Below are 19,131 nucleotides of genomic sequence, written 5' to 3' on the forward strand. Positions count from 1 at the left end.
CAAACACACAAATCAATGCGTAACAGCTGAGATCAATGGTGGATCGGACCGCTATCACACACCTCTGTTTCAGCAGCGAATTCAGTGAGCCAGAAATAGGGCAGGAAATCCAATAGAATCCATCAGTTATCCTCTCTACTCAATTTCATTGGAAGTTTTGTTTGTTTTTTTCATTTTGCACGATATGGGTAAAAAGATGCTTTGCGTAAAGCCCCAAGGAGCCCAAGCACCTCCTTCTCCCTCTTACTGAGGAGGCATAAACCTGAAAGCATATAAGGGTCAGCTGCTATCAGCAGTGTTTAAAACAATTCTTAGTGCTAAATGTCCCTATTGGTGCCAAGAACACCTATGTAAGATGGGTAGAAGTCTAGCCATCATAGTAAGATCTATGCAACACACACATTAGTACAGCTGGGAGCAGGAAAGTAAGATGCTCTGAATTCTAAGGTGAGGCAGCTTTCTCTTATCTTGTAAGAATTGCAAAGAAAGAGTGTAGACGACAAAGTGACTTGTCATGGGTTATCCTTGCAATCTTGTCTCCCTGTTGACTCCCACTTCTTTTCTCCTATAGAAATTCTGCTGAGCCAGGCAACCACTCCTGGCATACCCCAAACACAAAGAGATCATGTTCCTGCAACAAACCTCCCAAGATCTGATGTACAAATTAAAATGCACGCATCCCACCCCTTTTGTTGCCCCTCACAGCTGTGAACCACAAGTGTCCTCCAGCTTCCAGCCCCGTCCATCACAGCATGACACAGGGCTGTGTGTTTAGAAACCAGCTGCTGACAAAGTACAAACTCCATCAAACATGGCTTGCTCTACTGCACCAATATGGACCCTGCAGCATTGTCAGGACTGAAACCACGGGGTTTTTTGGTCAGGGAGCTGAAGAACCCAGTCAGAGAGTGGACAGGAAGGAAGAAGAGCCCACCTGGGCTGGGGTCCCAGAGCTTAGCCATTTGGTCCAGAAGTCACATTTCATTCTTGATCATTAATAAGCCAATAAATTACACCAGAAATCAAAGATGGCGCAGCAGAAAACTGTATCTCTTGCTGCCCTTATAAGGCGGGGCATTTGCCTTGTGCATGCATCCCCAAAGATACGCCAACCAAACCACACTACGCCTACAACGCTTCTGGACAAAACAACAAACTGTTTTATCAGAAAGATACAAAATAAGTCCTCTTCCCTTACACAATATAAGATACGTACATCAGAGAACACGAGCTGTACTGCAGGGACCACAGTTTTGTAGGTAGGTCGCATGTAAGCTCAGGTTTCTCCAGCGAAGGATCTGTAATGAAGTTTCAGAAAATAAACCCCCCCCCGAAACTCAGCACTGGATGTTAAATCTTTTTTAAAAGGCTTCTATTCATACCACCTCCAATTTATTATAAATGAAAAAGGCGCTTGCAACATTCTCACTCGCTCACAACAAGCAGCATAAATCCTTAAACTACAACTAATTTTTAACAGGCTGCCGTAGCAAAGGATTTGAACTGATGGAAACGCGGCTGATAGCGCAACTGCAGAGCTATAGATAGAAGAGCATCCGTGACTTCTCGTAATTCTCTGACACTTGTCTGGTCTGTGATCTAAAACCTTCTGACGTCAATAGAGGTTCCCACTGCAGCTCTCCATCCTCACGTTAAATCAAGAACGCGTCAACAAAGAGCGTATTACCACCTGGAATGTGAAATCTTTTCTTGTGGAGACGTTTCTCTTCTTTATTCACCACATTCAGGAAGGTGGTTTATACATAGCTTTATACATTTGACTAGTCCCCTTGACTTTAAAGGGAATATTCAGGTGTGTATGAGGATAGACACATGCTTTTGTCTTCACAGGGTCTTTTTTCCTTTGTTTTTCTATGAAACTGCAATTAAAAGTCTTTTTTTAAACCCTTCAGTATACGCACATGTAAAATTCAGTGCTGGTGTTTGCTGGATTTATTTCACATTGTTAAAATCTGAGCACTGACTTGTGATCCTCCACTCTCTATGAGGTATGTTTCCAACTCTGTCTCAATGGTTTGGGTTTATATATTTCCAGAAAGTCAGTACTTATGCTTTAAGTGATGCGCTGTCTTCTGGAGGAGATTTTAGTTGAGAACATCACCAGAGAGAATGGCTCTGATTTCAAAAGGATGAGTTTAATGTTCTCCTTGAGGGAGAAGGGAAAAAAAAACACAAGAACAAAGACAAAAAACCCACCCCAACCTCCATGAAGCAGTATAAAGAAGAAAACAGGCTTAGTTTGAAATACTAGCCACTGAAAGCTTAATCTGTAATAAACGAATGAAATCAAAGGCTGAAAGAACCTTCCCTGATAGCTGCCTGTGGCACATCTGGATGCCATGGGAGAGCAGGGAGAGCAGTGCTGCAAAGGTGAAGGGGCAGAGGTTCTGTGACATGCAGAAGGAACTGTGACAGTGCGAGAGACTTAGAACAGCAGCCCTTGAAGAGCAGGGATCTTGCATGCAACTGAACACTGCTACCATGCAAACATTCGTACTCACTGAGCTCTTTCCATCTCAACTATATACAGCACAGATTTCTTTTGCCCCCTAGCTGGTTGCATAGTCATTTATTATTTTTTATTATTATTGCTCTGTCCAGGCAGTGTCAGCAATTGTTCCAAGCGCTGGTGTCTTTCCATAGAGTTAATCAGAGTAATTGGGATGCTTTATAGCTCCAGACAGGATGTTTTGCCATATGGGGTAGGAGCCATGGGCTGCAGGAAAGGAGCAGTGGAATACGTAGACGTATGAATGCTGCAGTCTGACAAAGATTCTCTGGCTCCACTGAAGTTGTCGCAGATTCCCTTGGCTGGGAATGATCATCAAGGGTTAATTTGCTGAAGGCTGTGGAAAAGCGACTCCCAGCTCCTCTGCTCCTCTACAGCTACAGAGACAAATGGTAAAGCAGCGTGTGGGACCTTTAACCCAGAGGATCCCAAAACACTCACAAAACTTTAACTGATTGTATCCTGCGGCTACTGCAATGCAGCTACTTCTGGTGCAAGAGCTGGAATTAGTCTAAACAGCTCACAGCAACCGAGTACAACCACCCAGGACAGAGAGCAATATTTCACAAGCTTCCTTTCCCTTTTCTGCCTTTCTCTTTCCTCTGTGAAAAATGATATTAAATAAATAATAACCAAGCAGATCACTGCATAGCTCACTGCCCACTTCTTTTTCAGGGTGAAACATCTTCTCATATTCCATATCTTACCAGCCTCGCTGCACACTAATATCTTTCTGTCCTGTCCCATGCTCCTATTGCACAGAGGTTCTCAAATAGCAGTCCCCCTCCTCTCAGGAAGCCAAACACAATAAAGTCCCAATTCTTCTCCCCCCCCCCCCCCCCCGAACTGTTGCAGTACACCCCACATCTGTACTGCATTGCCTCTAACCTCCAGCAGCTGAGCTTGGCCACATAGATTGCAATTAGCACACCTGTAATACTCAGAGCTCCTTCAGCTCTGCACCCCATCACACCAAAACCCAGCACCAGGGCTCATGGGCTCATTGCTTCCCCCACGTCTCCTCTCCTTCCATCCTGCCCGCCTCTACTGATGCAGACCAGAAATTCGGAGGCAACGTGACAGAAAAAAACATGCAGAAAATGAGATTCATCCTTTTTAATTGAATTGTATATCAATATTGATTGTGCTATTCATTTTGATAGTAAATCTAATTATTTTTAAAAAGTCAGCTTGCAGTCTCTGGCAAGCACTCCCAGGCCAGTGTCTGGCAGCATTTCCCTCAAGATAACACATCGACATGCAGTCAGAAATAGCAGTCTGGGTGCGGGTTTTAGGGCTGCCCCTTCCACACCTTGCCGGGAAAGATCTCATCTATCTGTCTGTCTGTCTGTCCTTCCCCCCTCCCTCCAGCTGCTGAGGAAAAGAGAAGCAGCCCCAGAGGCACGCTGAATGCAGGTTGGGCTGTGCTGGGCTCCAGCTGATGAGGTCTCAGAGGCGGGGAGACAGCTCAGGAAGCCCAGGGGAGCAGAGTGGGATGGAAAGCGCTGGTGGCCATGCTGGTGCCTGGCCTGACGGAGCTCCCGCAAAGCCCCTTCCCACGGGAGAGTTGCCATGGGTACGGCAGCTCTCACTAGTTAATCATGGACAAGGCACTGCATTGCTGTGCCCAACAGCCTGGCGTTCTCCTTGCGCCTGTGCCTCTCCGCAGCGCCTGCTGGAGTCAATAAAACCTCTGAGTTGCTGCTCCGTGACGCAGGTGTAAGTTGTTGGCCCTTCTGCAGCACCTGATCTGAGCACCCACTGCTTCCAGGTGTCATCAGGACTACCTGAGTTTTCTTTTCAAGACTAAACGCATCCAAACTGCGCCATCAGCATCCTTCTGCCTTTCCACTTCCAATGCACAGAATAGTGAGGGGCTGCTGCTTTTCCACCTCACCCCCAGCTTCTTCAGCTGCAATGCTGGGATCGCTCAGATTCAGCAGACTGCATTAACTTAAGCACTTTAGGAGGAAATTACTTGGAATTCAAATCCCAAGAGAACAGTTTCCACCAGGAGCTTAGCTGGCCCAACTCAGCTACTTTGGCTTACAGAGGGGGGACACTGTTTGCATGTAAAGTGGCCAAAAAAACTAAAAAGAGGGAAAAAAAAAGACACCTGCAAAAACACACAGCATGCCAGCAGACAGGTGCTGTGCTTTATCATCTCAGTGCACGGTGTAGCTGTCGCTGGTGCAGCCTGTCTGTTCCACTCTTTTTCTTCTTTGATGCCTAGGATAGGGATTTTTTCTTCTTCATCATGAATAACCCCCCTCATCCTCATCCAGGAGGAAGGAAAAATAGATGTCTCCATCCCAGTGCTCACAATCAAATCAAACAATCCTCCCAGGGACAAACTGGGACGCTCTCCAGCCTGGGAAGATGCTTGTGGAGGTATCAGTACTGCAGGGCCGAAGCACAGCCAGCTCCATGCACATCCAAGTGAACAAGACAAAGGCTGAGACCCAAAGCTGTGCAGCTGCAGCAGCGGTGCTGCTGTGTCAGAGCTAACGAGCACGGACAGCAATTTCCTTCTGCTGCATCCCAAACCCCTCCAGTCACAGTTACAGGATGTGCCATGAAATTTGTATTATGAAGGAAATATTCCAGACTGAAATCTATCTGTACTGAGTTACTCCAGTAGTGCCTAGACCTAAATCTGCAGTAGCTGAAGATACGAGTAATGCCTATGAGAGCTGCATTGTATCCTGAAGGTCCTAAACCAGAGGCAAGCGTAGGATGTGGGAAACAAACTGAAGTTTGGGGTAAGCAATCGGGTATCTTCCTTTCCAACAGCCTGCAGAGAGAGCCCAACCAGAGTGATAAACCCAGAGCTGCTCCCCTGAGCCACAGACATTGCACCTTTTACCCTCACAGATATCTGATCCTTCCACTGTTCTCAGTGATACATTTCCTCTGCTAACACTTGTTTTGCAATAGTTTGTGCTTTTGCTGCCAGACGGTCTTTTGGTTTTTTTTCCCCCCTCAGAATTAAAGATTAACAATTAAATTATTTGACAGGGGAATAGAGGCCCTGTGCTAATTAAATTCCTTGGTCTCTCCTCTTTGCAGAAGGAAAAAAAAAAAGATAGCTCTCAGTATCAGCATTCAACCAGAACAGGGCAATGTGTGATGTCGGAGTTAATTAGATGGGCGGCCATGGGCACAGTGAAGAAAAAAAAAGAAAGAAAAAGATTAAAATATTTCATGAGGGACATATAAATGTTGGGGGGAAAGAAGGAAACAGCCAACCAGGGAGCTGAGCAAACTGACACGCCAGACTGCAGCAGGCCCACCTTCTAAGCCAAATATCTGTTTATAAGAATATTTCATCTGTTTAGCCGAAACAATAACGCAGAGAGACAAAGCAAACAGCACTTGCGTAGGCTGGGAGAAACCAGGAACAGGTTTCCTGCAGAGCTTGACTGCTCCATTTTAAGGAATGCAATCCTTCAATGCCCTGAGCAGCTCAGTGGTACAATCACCAGATTCCACCCTTCTGTTGCCTGCTGTTGGGCAGAGCTCCTGGGGGCTGCTCACACGCCAGCACCGATACCACAAGCACTGCCCCCGTGATGCAATCCTTTCTGTTGCTGTTACTGTGGTGATTGTGTGATGGCACTTTCTCAGCCAGATCCACTAGGGATTGCACCACTGTAAATAAGATTATCTGCTGTTTGGCTGCTGATAAAATGCACCGAGGCACTCAGCTCAGGCAAAACTCCTGCACTGATGCAAGCTTCTCCCTCTGTGTTTTTGCTTTCTTTTGCCTCTTTTTGTTTATGCGGAGAGTAATTTTTTTTTCTCTCTGAACACAAGAACCTACCCTAAAGTTCCAGTTCTCTTTCATCATCAGTAACTTCCTAATCACTGAGATTTCCATCTCCTCATCTCAGACAGGCCAGGAGATGACCAGCCCTAGGGGACTTCCAATGGCGCTTCCGCATGAACTAACAGACAGAGAAAACCCCAGAAAACTCCCAGGGGAGAACCTGGCCAGGACAGATCTGGAGGAGAACAGAACTGAAGGCTTTTCTGAACTGCTCTGAAGGCTGTAAATCCCAACTGTCACACCCAGAGTGAAAATTCCAGGGCTACATTACATACATCTCATCTCTACAAATGATGGTGGGGTGGGCCAGCCTCTTGTTTTATATCATTATGGCTGATCTAGAATGTAGATGCACCTATCTGCTGCTGGAAGTGTTTTGTTAGCTCCTCATCCTTTATTGTCAAGTCTGAGGGGAAGTTGTTACCCCTAGTTTTAGGAAAACATTAAGTAAACAGATACAAACAGGACAAAACTCAGGATTTATCATTCCTAGGTCACTGCGGTACAACACACAAGTCAACAGAGCTCCTAAAACAAACACCAGGAGGTACAGAACCATTCCTGGCAGTTCCAGCACATCCCCAGTGGTGCTCACAGAAACTGTTCTTGAAGACGTGCACAAAGCTGCAAAAAGCAGTGGGGCTATGAGAGAGTGATCCTCACTCAGGCATCAAATTTATTAGACATATACTTCCGTGCAGTAAATGAGCCTGTGAAATTAATTCTGCTTGCAGAAAGAATCAGAAAATGGCACCCAAGAAGCACCAGCAGACTTGTTCATTTGAAGCAGTGTCAACATATTCAGCATGGGCTCTCACACACTGAGTTTACAGAAGAGCTGAACACCCCTTCCTGCGCTCCTCCACCTCATTTCTTTTTTAAACAAATGCCAGGGGAACTGCAGGTTTTAATTATTTTTTTGCACTTAAAGGTTACTCTCTCTTCCTGCTCCCCACCCCCATTTTTTCCACTTCCATCATTCCTCCAGCCTAGAGTTAACAAGAAGAAATCAGTGTATTGCACTATCTGGCATCTTGCTGCTGAAGTGGCAGGACTTTTTGGTTACCAAGTCATTTGCTGCTTAATTGAAATCTTTTCTCTGGACTCATTGCCATGCAGGCACTCTATCGGAATGCAGCTTTCAAGCCCAGTATTGATCCACCTCCCACTCCCAGCTTTCCTCCTATATGCTTGCAAATCAATTGCACCAGTTTGTTTTCTTTCTTAAAAAAAAAAAAAAGTAAAATAAAATAAAACAATCACCCACTCCACAACCCCATTTATCCCTGGAACACATTACTTGGGCTTTGCTTCGGCCCTTAGAGCAGAGATGGGGGCAAGAAATGTCACGTGGCCATTGTAAAATCTAGATCCCCACTTTGTCACACCAACTCCCAGCACAAGTGTGCAACAGCTAAGTTCAGATAAGGTTCAGTCTGGGAATAAGCTGTGAAGACACAAGGGTAAATGACATCCTAGCTTTAGACCCTCACTGGAAATTGTCTGGAATTTATCTCCCTTCGTAGCAGAGAAGAGTGAAAAGGGTTGGAGAACCCTAACAGTAGCAGCTTGTAAGAAGTCAGCCTGCATTTGTGGGTTGGCAAGTCATCATCTGCTAATACTGGAAAAGAGAGCCAGTGCAACACATGTTACTACTGACATCCAATTTAGAACTTGCTGGTTCAAAATGCTCTTGTCAAGGCTCATGTAGAAAACATTTGCGTCCTGAGCCTCAGCTCATTGGCGTTGTACCAATAGGTCTGAGAGCTGAGTCACATTAATGCCACACACAGAAACTATCTCCAAATTCCTCTGGTGGATCTCATGTCAGTACTCAGCACTACTCTACCAAGAGGCAGTGGGCCTGACTTCTGCAGTCTCCTCAGTGTTTTCACCTCAGAAAACACAAAACTTCCCAAAGCGATTCTCTCATGCTGCAAGAGGACTAGAGGATGATGCAGCTTACTATCTGTGCCTGTTGTAAACATGCTTAGGCCTCTCAGCTGCTCAGCCACAGCAGTTCCCAAACAGCTCTTATACTTAAAAAGCAGGAACTGAAGAGGATGAAACAGTGAACTGCACTTCCTACAGAGCAGCTCTCTGACTTATTAGGTTCGTGCATTGCAATACCTCCTGTAGGCTTCAGCCAGAAGTAGGCATCTGAACCCACAAGCAGAGACAAATCTTGTCTTAACAGCTGGCGAGTCACTTGTTGTTTTTGTTGTTGTTTGGTTAGTTGGAGTTTTATTTGTTTGTCTGATAATCTGGATAATTTTACACCACAGCTTCAGCCTGGGAAGAGATCTGTGTTTGCATGGATGCCATATATCCACAGGGCAGGAACCAAATGGTGTCTATTCCTGCCTTGGAAGTCAAAACTTCCAGCAAGACCGAGGACAGACATCTCATACCAGGGGCTACTTGTTCCTGCACAGGAGACCTCCTAAGCCAAAATCACCACCTTTCAGGACCTGCAGGCTCCCATTTAGTCTGAAGATACACAGGCAGCTTCCATCAGGCTTCTAGAGGGAAAGATTTTCACCTTTGAGATATAAATTACTAGTTTCTGTCTTCCTGCTCTAGAACCATATAACTTCCCAAAAGATTTCATTCCCTTCCATTCTCAGCCTGAAATAAGCACAATTTCAGAATCAGATTCCATACAACTGGTCCATAAAATGTGTTTTTGTATCCAACAGCAAATGCTGACTTGACCAGGAAGCAGGAGGCAAACACACCTATCCCCTACAGTCCCAAATGCTCTGCAGGAGATATGAAATCATACAACATTCATTACGCTTCAAATTCCAGATTGCTCCAACCCTACTTGCCTTCAGAAAATTAGACTGGGTAACAAAAACGCTCCTTGCTATTTGCAGTGTAATTAAGCAGTAATTGCTGCCTAAGGCTAATCTCAGAGTGTATTTTTCCTGTGGAGCTCAGTGCCAAAGTTCATATTTGTAATTTAGTGGCATGCCAAGGATCTGTACCTAAACTCACCAAAGGATTTTCTCCACTCATCTTCTCTCTCCTATTTTGGTGGCAGCTGGGATTCTATATTCAGAGATGTTTGGGCTGGGCAAGCAAATTAGCAGAGACCAGCCTCATTAGGAATCCATGTGGGTACCTATCCTGCCTCACTGTGGGAGTAAGATACCAACTGCTCTATTTCTGGACCCCAAAAACTCCCCAGTATGGGATACGCATTAAAAACTCCTTTCTTTCTTTCTACTCACAGCCTGGCAGCTTCCAAAGAAGCTGAAGCAGCAGCACGATCTGCTCCCAAGCCCATGTCTCCTTCTGATTTCTTGGATAAGCTGATGGGGCGGACTTCAGGATATGATGCCAGGATCAGGCCGAATTTCAAAGGTATGCAAGAAAACTAACAGCAAAACAACACTTCCTTTGTGGATTTGTTTCATTTTGTGACTGCAGACTGCACGAATACCTCACTGATTGAATACGGAACATGATGTACCTATATGTTGATATGGAATAAGTATGATAATAAGCATGATAATGAGAGATTTGGCACATGGATGCCCTGTGGATGTCTGAAAAGGCGTCTTATTTCCACTCAGAACGAAAATAGCCTTTTAACAAATTTACATACAGTACCCATACTTAGATAACAACAGAAAGAGATGAGGATCCTGCCAGTCCAAGCAGTGACCAGCAGAGAGATGAACCTCTTGTAGGTTAGGAAAAGAACTAGCACCTTCTGTGAAGCTCCCTTCTTACATCTACAGGAGCCAGAAGGAATCCCTCCCATCAGCTCCGGAGGAATTCAGCCAGCTTTCAGGGACAGCATTCTGCAATGCTCATTTCTTTCATTTTCTTTTGTTCCTTGCCACCAAACCCTCCTCCTTCAGAGGAGTTATTGGCCGTGCTAACACAGTACCAGGAACCATTCATCGTGGTGACAGCACCTGCCATCCAGCTTCAAACAATAAGCCCTAGTCTGGGCTTTTAAATCCAAAGCAGGATGGGAAGCTCGTGCCATAGTAACCAACCAGGCAAGAGAAAGCACTGTCTGGAACACAGAGAGTTAAAAACACTTTGAAAACCGTTAGTAAAATATGCACGCACAAAAAAGAAATTAAACTTTAATATTTAATGAAATGTGTACATTATCATCTTGCTGAAGGCATCTGTATTGCAATTTTATTTGAGATAATTTAATTTCAGTTTTATTTCTGTGAACTACACCTTCCCAACAGGGCAGTTTTGCTGGCTTAGCCTGCCACCCATAAATCAAGCTCCAATTTATATGGGACGTATAGGAGGTGTTTTACAGAGCTTGGGGTTGCAGCTCTCAAAGCACGTCATTAAAATTAACCATCAATAAGTCATACGGGCATCTTAATGGCTTAGATCTAAATGAAAATAATACCAAAGATCCCTATCAGATTGATTTTTGGGGAGAGGAAAATTAACAAAAAGATTGCATTTTCCTAAAGTGCTGTGAAGGCTGAACTTAGTTGTGGATTCACATTTTGAGAACTAAGGAAAGTGTATCCAGATTTCTTGTTAAGACAGATGATGAAGTCCTAGAGGAGACTCAGGGGAGATCCTATAGCTCTCTACAACTACCTGAAAGGATGTGATAAGGTGGGGCCTGCTTCTTCTCTCATATAACTAGCAACAGGACTAGAGGGAATGGCCTCAAGTTGCACCAGAGGAGTTGTAGGTAGGATCTTAGGAAACATTTCTTCATCAAAAGAGTGGTCAAGCACTGGAATGGGCTGCCTGGAGATGTGGGGGGAATTCAGTGACTCCCCTGGGAGTTCAGTGAACACCTGGAGGTGTTCAAGAAACATTTAGATGTGGTACTAAGGGACATGGTTTAGTGGGGAAATATTGATGTTAGGCAGATGGTTGGACTGGATGATCTTGGAGGTCTTTTCCAACTTGGGCAACTCTATGATTCTAAATCCGTAACTCAGGCAGTGACAGACCTGGACCCAGGGGGTGTGAGACAAAGAACAAGGGCTGTAATAGCCTTAACCCCACTGCTGGAAATTTGGATGCCTCTGCAACCGCATCCCACTGCACAGTGGTTATGCCTCCATGGCAGGCAGGAAAGCTCCTAGAGTCTAATAAAAACCTGTCTAAAAAAACTCCTATAAATAATAAAAAATTAAAAAAAAAAAAAAAAAGTAGTTCAACCTGCCAAGTGCTCACAGTGAATACAGCATGAAGAGCACAGTGCTGAAGGGGGATCTGTATTGCCTCAAGGAGGGATCCAGCCCCATAGAATCATAGAATCATTCAGGCTGGAGAAGACCACTAAGATCACAAAGTTTAACCCCAACCCACCCCCACTGACCACATCCCCCCGGGGCCACATCTCCACAGCTCTCAGACACCTGCAGAGATGGTGACTCCATTACCTTGCTGGCAGCCTGTGCATCACTGCTTTTCCTGAGAAGAAATTTTTTCCTGATATCCATGCACTGGACTGAGCACGGATACAAACAAACAGTGGTTTTCTTATGCTGAGGCCATTAGGAAGGGAAACCACATGTACGTTGACTTTCTATAGTTCACAAGCTGGATGCAGAGCATTACAGCAGGCATAAGACAAGTGCTAAATCCTGGTCAGATGTTCACTTTCAGCTGCTGGATAAGCTGCCAGCAGAAGAGTTGATTAGCTCCAGATCCTTATTATACAGGCTCATTAAAAGCAGGCCTGCCACAAGCCAGTTGGATAGGAGGGATAGCAAACAGGGGAAGAAGAAACAGGCACCATTTTGTATCTGATATTTTAGCCCATGCTTGCATTTAATCATCTGGAGAAGGAACTGAGCAGATTGCACACCCTGGGAGCTGCTGCTGAGCTGGCAACAAGCTGTCTGGGAGCTGGTTAGACAGAAACGTGCTCAGATTGCTTGGGACTCATATCAAGAAAATCCCAAGCCATGAAAAGCACTGCTGTAACACGGCTGCAGCCTCAGTCCTACAGAGGATGGACACAAAGTTTTAAATGAGGCCAAAGCAGGAGATGGGGAAGGGAAACAGGAGAGCAAACCAAGCTCCAAGCACACCATTCATTTCCACGCAGGAAGAAGTTTGCACTGATTATGGGCACAAGCTTCTTGCTAAAGCACAAATGAATGCTGTATGATTTCATATCTCCTGCAGAGCATTTGGGACTGTAGGGGATAGGTGTGTTTGCCTCCTGCTTCCCGGTCAGCTCAGCATCTGCTCTCCTGCTCCCTAGAAGTATCTCATCTGACAGCATCTGCCAGACTGCAGATGTGGCCTCAGAAGGCAAGCATCACTCCCCGAGTACTGCAGAGCCATCAGGCCATGTTTGAGATGCAGACACCATCCCAGTAAAGGATGGTGGAAGAATCTAAAAATTCCCACTTTGTAAATTTCCACAGATCTATTTCTTCTCAGGCAACATTGTTATTCATATTCACTGATGCCAATGCCAAACAGACTGATATCCCCCAAACCCTAACTACATCCTTTGAATCCCATAACTTGCCCCTTGACTTTCCTAACATGTACAGGTTAAACAAAGCCTCATTCTAAAAGCAAAGAAAGGCATGGCTCAAGAGAGGCATGGCCCAAAACCTGGCATTCACCCTTCACCCAAAACAGGACAGCCAGAAAACTTCTGCTGGCACATCCTGGCAATCTCCCATGCAGCTGTGAGCATCAGCAAACATGACTGTTACCACATGGGATTATAGCTGCACTGCCCCACCTTTTCCCTAAGGCACACTGCTTAGTCCTGCACCAGGTCTATGAAGATCATAGGGTCCTAATCTGGACATTCAGAGGGAAAGACAAAGACAGAGCTCTAAACACCAGTGCCATTCAGTAGTCTGTTGGCTCCTTCCAGTGCCATCATGTTCAAGGTGAGCTTAGCACCCACACAGCAATGTCAAGATAGCTAAAAAGCAGTCCTGCCAGGCTGTGATCTATTCGTTTTCATCAAAACAGTTTACAGAAGAGGTATATAAACACTCATCCAAACAGTGGAGCAGAGGTGAAGCAAGAGCACTGCCTGACGTCAAACTGGCGTCAGATCCAAGGCTAGACTCAGCCGGGTCATCCACACAGTATTCCCAACCTCACCTCTCAGCCCCACAGCAAGCTTCAATATTGCAGAGTGGAAATATTTTGTCTTTTAAGCACACAGTGAAGTGCTGTTCCAATCTGTATTTGTCATGCAGGCCCACCAGTGAATGTCAGCTGCAACATTTTCATCAACAGCTTTGGTTCGATTGCAGAAACGACTATGGTAAGTAAAAATCACAGCACAGCTGTTCTGCTACTGGCTCGGCCTCATTGCACTCCCAGCCAACACAGCATCCTTTGCCTTAGTGTAACCAGAGGGAAAATGTCTCTGTATTCCCAAGTTTACCTGAGGTTTGAGTAAATTCTTGGCCATCACACACTTCTCTCAGGTTAAGATCACAGTTCATTCGCAACTCTATGAAAACATTGCACAGGCAAAGTATAAAGGTGAAAAAAGGGAACAAATGAAGTCTTTCCTAAAACCTTGACCAAGACTCCAAGCTCTGAGACAGCTGCAGCAGCTTTGTATCAAAGAGATCACAGAACATTGATTCAAATCTCTTAAATGAAAGAAAAACAGCTGAATTCAAATCCAGTCTGCAACAGATTCCATATTTGCAAAGATCAGGAGAATCACTAGATTTGGATTTTCTGGGAGACATTAGAAAAATCATTGCCTAGCAGAAGTTTTTTTTCCTTCTCTTAAATCAATATTTGCAAGTTAAGGCCAACTTCAGGCAAAATTAGTGAACGTGGCTAAAAGCTTGATCTAATTGGCAAGGCACTAGAAGGAGAGAAACGGGAGAACAGGAGATAATTGCTCCATCTGAAAACTGTTAAAGATTGGTTGTGACATGATCAGTGAACAGCAAACAAAAGCTCTGGAGGTGCAGTACTTTAGCTCTGTGCTAATTAAAGATAATCCAGAAATATGTGTTTAATTACACTTTGGTAATTCTTTACCTAGGAAGTGGTTGAACAAAGCATGAACAAAGACCTGACGTATGGGTCAGACCCCCTGATGCTACAAGTTCCTTGTAACGCACACCACAGTCAGAGGACAGCAACAGCTATTATACACACACACACAGTTATGAGTCTCTTCTAACACGACTCTTCATGCTTTTCTTCTGGCAGTGCTTGGGGTGGGAGGAGTTCAGTCCCAGGAGTATAAAATGGCCACGACTCTGTCCAAGCTCAAAGAAGTAGGTGGGTTGCAGAATGTCAGAGATTACAGATGGGAAGTGGACTCCTGGATTTATACACAACGTAAGAGAAAGAACTGGAACTGAAATACACCTCCGTTCCCAGTTTACTGTTTTATTAGATACACCCTATGATGTTACAGGCAGTTCTTCACAATTCAGCAGGGAAAACCCACAGACTGCAAGAGAGAGCGGCAGGCCCACAAGGGATCCCTGTGAAACATACAGAGCACATTACACAGTGACATGGTTTTTTAATGTGGAGCTGTCATACAAAGATGCCACAGCATCCCTGCAAGAAGGATGATTCATCAAATTAGCATGAAGTAGCACAAGAATGAAATGCAATTCACCTCCAAGACATGCTGCAGGGTCTTGCTATCCTCTCCAGATGCCCCCCATTTCATATTCTATCTTCCTTAAAAAGAAATTCCCATGGGAACCCAAGAGCACCCTCTGGGCACATTGCTTTGTCTAGAAATACCCAAGCCAGCTCTGACAAGCTAGTCCAGATGTCAGGCTGACACAACACTGCACACAACCTGATATAATGCACTTCTTTGGGGACTGTGTTCTCTCTTGTAAATGCTGACAAGGACACAGACAACACAAGTACTGAAGCATTTAAAAATGAGGACCCAGCGAATAAGTGCAGTCTTTAGGATTTGCTAATTTGGGATTTACCCTGCAGAGAAGCCAGGCTCTCTTTGCAGCAGGTCCAACAGGCAACGCCAGCTCCCCACCAACATTTTTTGGAAGGGAGGAAAGTCCTGTTGTGGAGCACTTGAATTGGAACAAGTAATCAAATTAGGGGAGAAAAGTAGTTTCAGTGCATAAAGAAGGACAAAGTCCATCACTGACTTGCAGGACTGATGACAATAAAACTCCACCAACTGCTTCAGTGATCACAAGGGAGGGAACAGCTTTGTGGTTTTAAGAAATCACAGCCATTACGCATCCAAATGTTGGCTGCATTCAGGTCCAGGAATGCTGCATCATCCTATAATTTCCACTAGTAGACTCAGGAAGAAACAAATTTTTATAGGCACCACAAATGTAATTAGAGAAAACCTTTAATCAGTAACGGCACTTCTAGTTCCTACACAAAACACTACTGTTGGTATTTGAGTTTACAGCAACCGAATCTTCCAAATCATGAGATCACCAAGCAGAAGGTTAGAGAGGTTGGAGGTGAAGGTTCCTTTACAGCTTAAAGCATCACAGGAGTTAGAATAGGAAAAAATTCCACATAGAGAACGAAGTAAGCATTTGGCATGGTTGCTACTAGTGCAAGAGCACGTCATCAGTAGGGTAAAAGTACTCTGTCTCATGACAATCTAATCTGAGCTCACGTTCTTTATTAGTAGGCAAACAATTTAACACTTAAGGTCTACAGACCTCAGAGGGGAGGCAGTGGGTTGCAACTGAGAGAAGGCACGGAGCTCCCAACAGGTGCAGAAAGCTGACCTCTGTTCCACAGAAATTCTAAAAGAATCAGGCAAGAAATGGAGTTCTAGAAACTCTGGCAAAGAGAGGAGAAAATAAATACAACAGAAAAAAATGAGGGTCATCCACCATATTGAAATCCCCGAAAGAGACCCGAATTAAAGCAAGGGAAGTAAACACCTTTCAGCATCCCGAAGAGCTGGAGACCAACCATAAAAGCCTTTAGTGATGCCCATAATTGATGGGACATTTATGCTAAACTGTGGCTCATATAGTATACTCATCAACATTGCTTGCATTCAGCTCTAAGGACAAGGGAGCACATAATTGGGAACATCTCCCTGAACCAAGCAAGTGCATCTATTAGAAAGACACTACCAGATATAGAAGGCAGATGGGTCCAGACAGCCTCTTTCTGTCCCAAAGCATTACTACAATAGAGCATCCAACAGCAGGGGACTCCAGATGACAAACAGAGGATGCATCCACTTTATCAGCTTACTTTTGTTTTAAAAACAAACTAAAAGAAAAAGAACAAAAGCACTTTTCTCCCACTCTTACCAGAGTAGGAAACCTATAGCAAAGCTACCAAAATCATTCCAAAATGAAACAGAAGTCAAGCACCCAGGGAACAGTCTCTTTTTGCCAGCGAATAAACAATTCAGGATTATCTGAGTGCTTCATCTAACAAATTTCCTACTATAACAAAAGTCTTGGAATGAAGTGATGCCCCTGATCTCTTTTCCCGTGGAATTTCAGTTTTGTTCATAGACATCTAGCTGGCCTAGGCAGCTGGGAATATTTTCTCTACAATGAAGGCTCATAATGAAGGAGAAATATTCTTGGATATCATCACCTCAAGTTGTCAGGAGCTGGGCTGAGTGCTCAAAGCAAATCCTCCCCATCCCATATTTTTAAAAGGGCTCACAAAAGGCTACAAAACTATCAGCACAGTCTCCCTCAGACACAGCACACGTATGCAAATTTACCCTTGCTGATTTCATGCCATAGTCATCCTGTCTAAAAAGAGCAAATCAGATGCAACCTTCCAAACAGCTGCAGCACAGCCACATTTGCTCTCCCAGCATCTCCTAAGGACAGGAGAAGCGAAAGGCTGCAACCGTCCAAATGCAAAATACTTGTCCACAGACATCTGCACATGAGCTTCCCAATCAGATAATTAACTATCCCCACAGCAGCAGAGGTCCAGCACAGGCTGCTGCCAGCAGCCCAAGGGGGGAGATTCCCCCGCTTGCTTGAGAAGCCCAGTAAAGTTTCCAGCACCAAAAAATGCACCTATGAAACATCAAGACACGATTTCTGCCCCTCACCACGCACTTACTTTCCATCCAGCAGCAGCTCCTCCTCAGCAGAGCCTCCTACAGCCATGAGGCAGCTCCCACTGCAAATCTGGAACCAGCTGCAGCTGTGTGGGGCTATCAGGGCCTCATTAACCCAGCCATTACCTCCATGAGAACACCGGCTCTGTGCTCTGCCAGCCAGGTGGGAAATTCACCTGAGGAAGTTCAGGCACTGCTCAGTTCAGGCTGTTTCTTCCATCAGCACAATGCAGAGTCTGAATCAGGGGCTGAAAGCTTTTGGGTTCCCTGGCAGCCCCCATTCCCTCAACTCACAGCCCTTCCCCAGCCTGCCACACACTGCCCAGCGGGTTCCGTGGTCGTGGTACCTGGCAAAAAATGGTCTCAAATAACCTTCCATCTCCTTGGCTCCCTGTGAGGCCACTACGAAGAATTTCACTTCAGCATTGTCAAATTGAATGCCTTGATTGCTTCAATTATTTTTTTTCCTGCCCTGTGGCATTTCCCTCTTGGAAGCAGAAGGCCTTTGTGCCGTATTGCAAAGCTGGATACCATCACAAGCCAGGCTTGCTGCTCCCCAGCCTGCCAGAGGAGCGAGCTGCACAAAGTAATCTGCCTGGATGTGATCAGCACACAAATGAGGGGCTCAAGTGATAAGGAAATGGAGAAAGTTTGGGGTTTTTTTTGTGTGTGTGTGTGTGCTGAGTTTGCATCCCCAGTTCAATCCTTTTCTGCTTGAAAGTTCACATCAGAAATTGGCTTGCACTGTCCATCACCTCGCACTGTGGACTTCTTGGTGATGCTAACTAAGATCTCAAACAATAGCATCCAGGAGAAATGCTGTATAACTCCAGGTGGCCAAAAAATGAGCGTTATTCAGCTCATCACCTCTCAGCTTGACTGCAGAGCCTAGGCACAAAGCTCTAAACACACAGGATCCTTTGGCTGGTACAGCCCATACTTCTGGCTGCATCACAGCCTCAGGCATGACATATTTGCTCTCCATGCCTTATGGTGGCACCTCAGGCAGTGTCATGTGCAGTTTGCAATCACAGCGTGTGTTTTCACATTGTGTTTAAATAAGCCTGGATGCAAGAAATCTAAAAGGCCGCTCAACATCTCCACTACTACTGCACAGTTCAGCTACCTATCATTAAGGAAAACTGTCTATGAGGAGAAAACCATTCTCCATGGCCAGGCCAGGATTATGGAATAAAGGTAATGAGAATAAAGACCTTCATACACACACACACAACTGAGCAGCCTCTAGAAGGGCGCGGTGCAGTTTTCACATTCACAACATGCCTCTCGAGTGTTTCCATTTAGGACGCAGCCAGAGGACACATTGCAGATGTTGTCTATGGTCTCACGACTGCTGTAGTGGCAAAGCAAACCACACTGAATCTCTTTCCTCACCTTTTCATTTTCTCTTGGCAAGTTTTGCAGCCGAAGCAGTGATTTTAGTCTAGCAACAAAGCCTGCGTGCAGTAACAGACCACTGTAGAGGGATTGGCTCCTTTCCCCCCCTTCCAGTACTCCATCAGGCTGAGAACACTTCTGGGCAGCTCACACTGAAGTTGCTTCCAAACATGAGTTTAATTTGTGTTGTACATGACGTAAACCCCCATCTAGAGCTGACCTGCTTGCTTCTAGCTTATTTGTAGCTGAATAAGCAAAACAACCTTTTCCTTTCTACCTATTAGGTCAGTGACACTGATTTCCCCTGCCTGCAATGGCTGCAGGTCTTTATGCACAGAAAAGGGAGAA

At 45.0% G+C, this 19,131-nt stretch overlaps 1 protein-coding gene across 2 annotated transcripts in view; it reads left to right on the forward strand.

The window, feature by feature from the left end:
• GLRA1 (glycine receptor alpha 1) overlaps window positions 1-19,131 on the forward strand; it is a gene marked incomplete at both ends in the record, with an annotated part of 36,480 nt that overhangs the window by 6,830 nt on the left and 10,519 nt on the right. For both annotated transcript variants that reach the window (XM_079542297.1, XM_079542298.1), the window contains 2 exons: window positions 9,598-9,728; window positions 13,550-13,617. In XM_079542297.1, the coding sequence (XP_079398423.1) occupies window positions 9,598-9,728; window positions 13,550-13,617 (199 nt within the window). The remainder of the gene's footprint in view (window positions 1-9,597; window positions 9,729-13,549; window positions 13,618-19,131) is intronic.

The sequence above is a fragment of the Tetrao urogallus genome, assembly GCF_951394365.1.
Source record: "Tetrao urogallus genome assembly, chromosome: 14".
Classification (NCBI taxonomy): Eukaryota; Metazoa; Chordata; class Aves; order Galliformes; family Phasianidae; genus Tetrao; species Tetrao urogallus.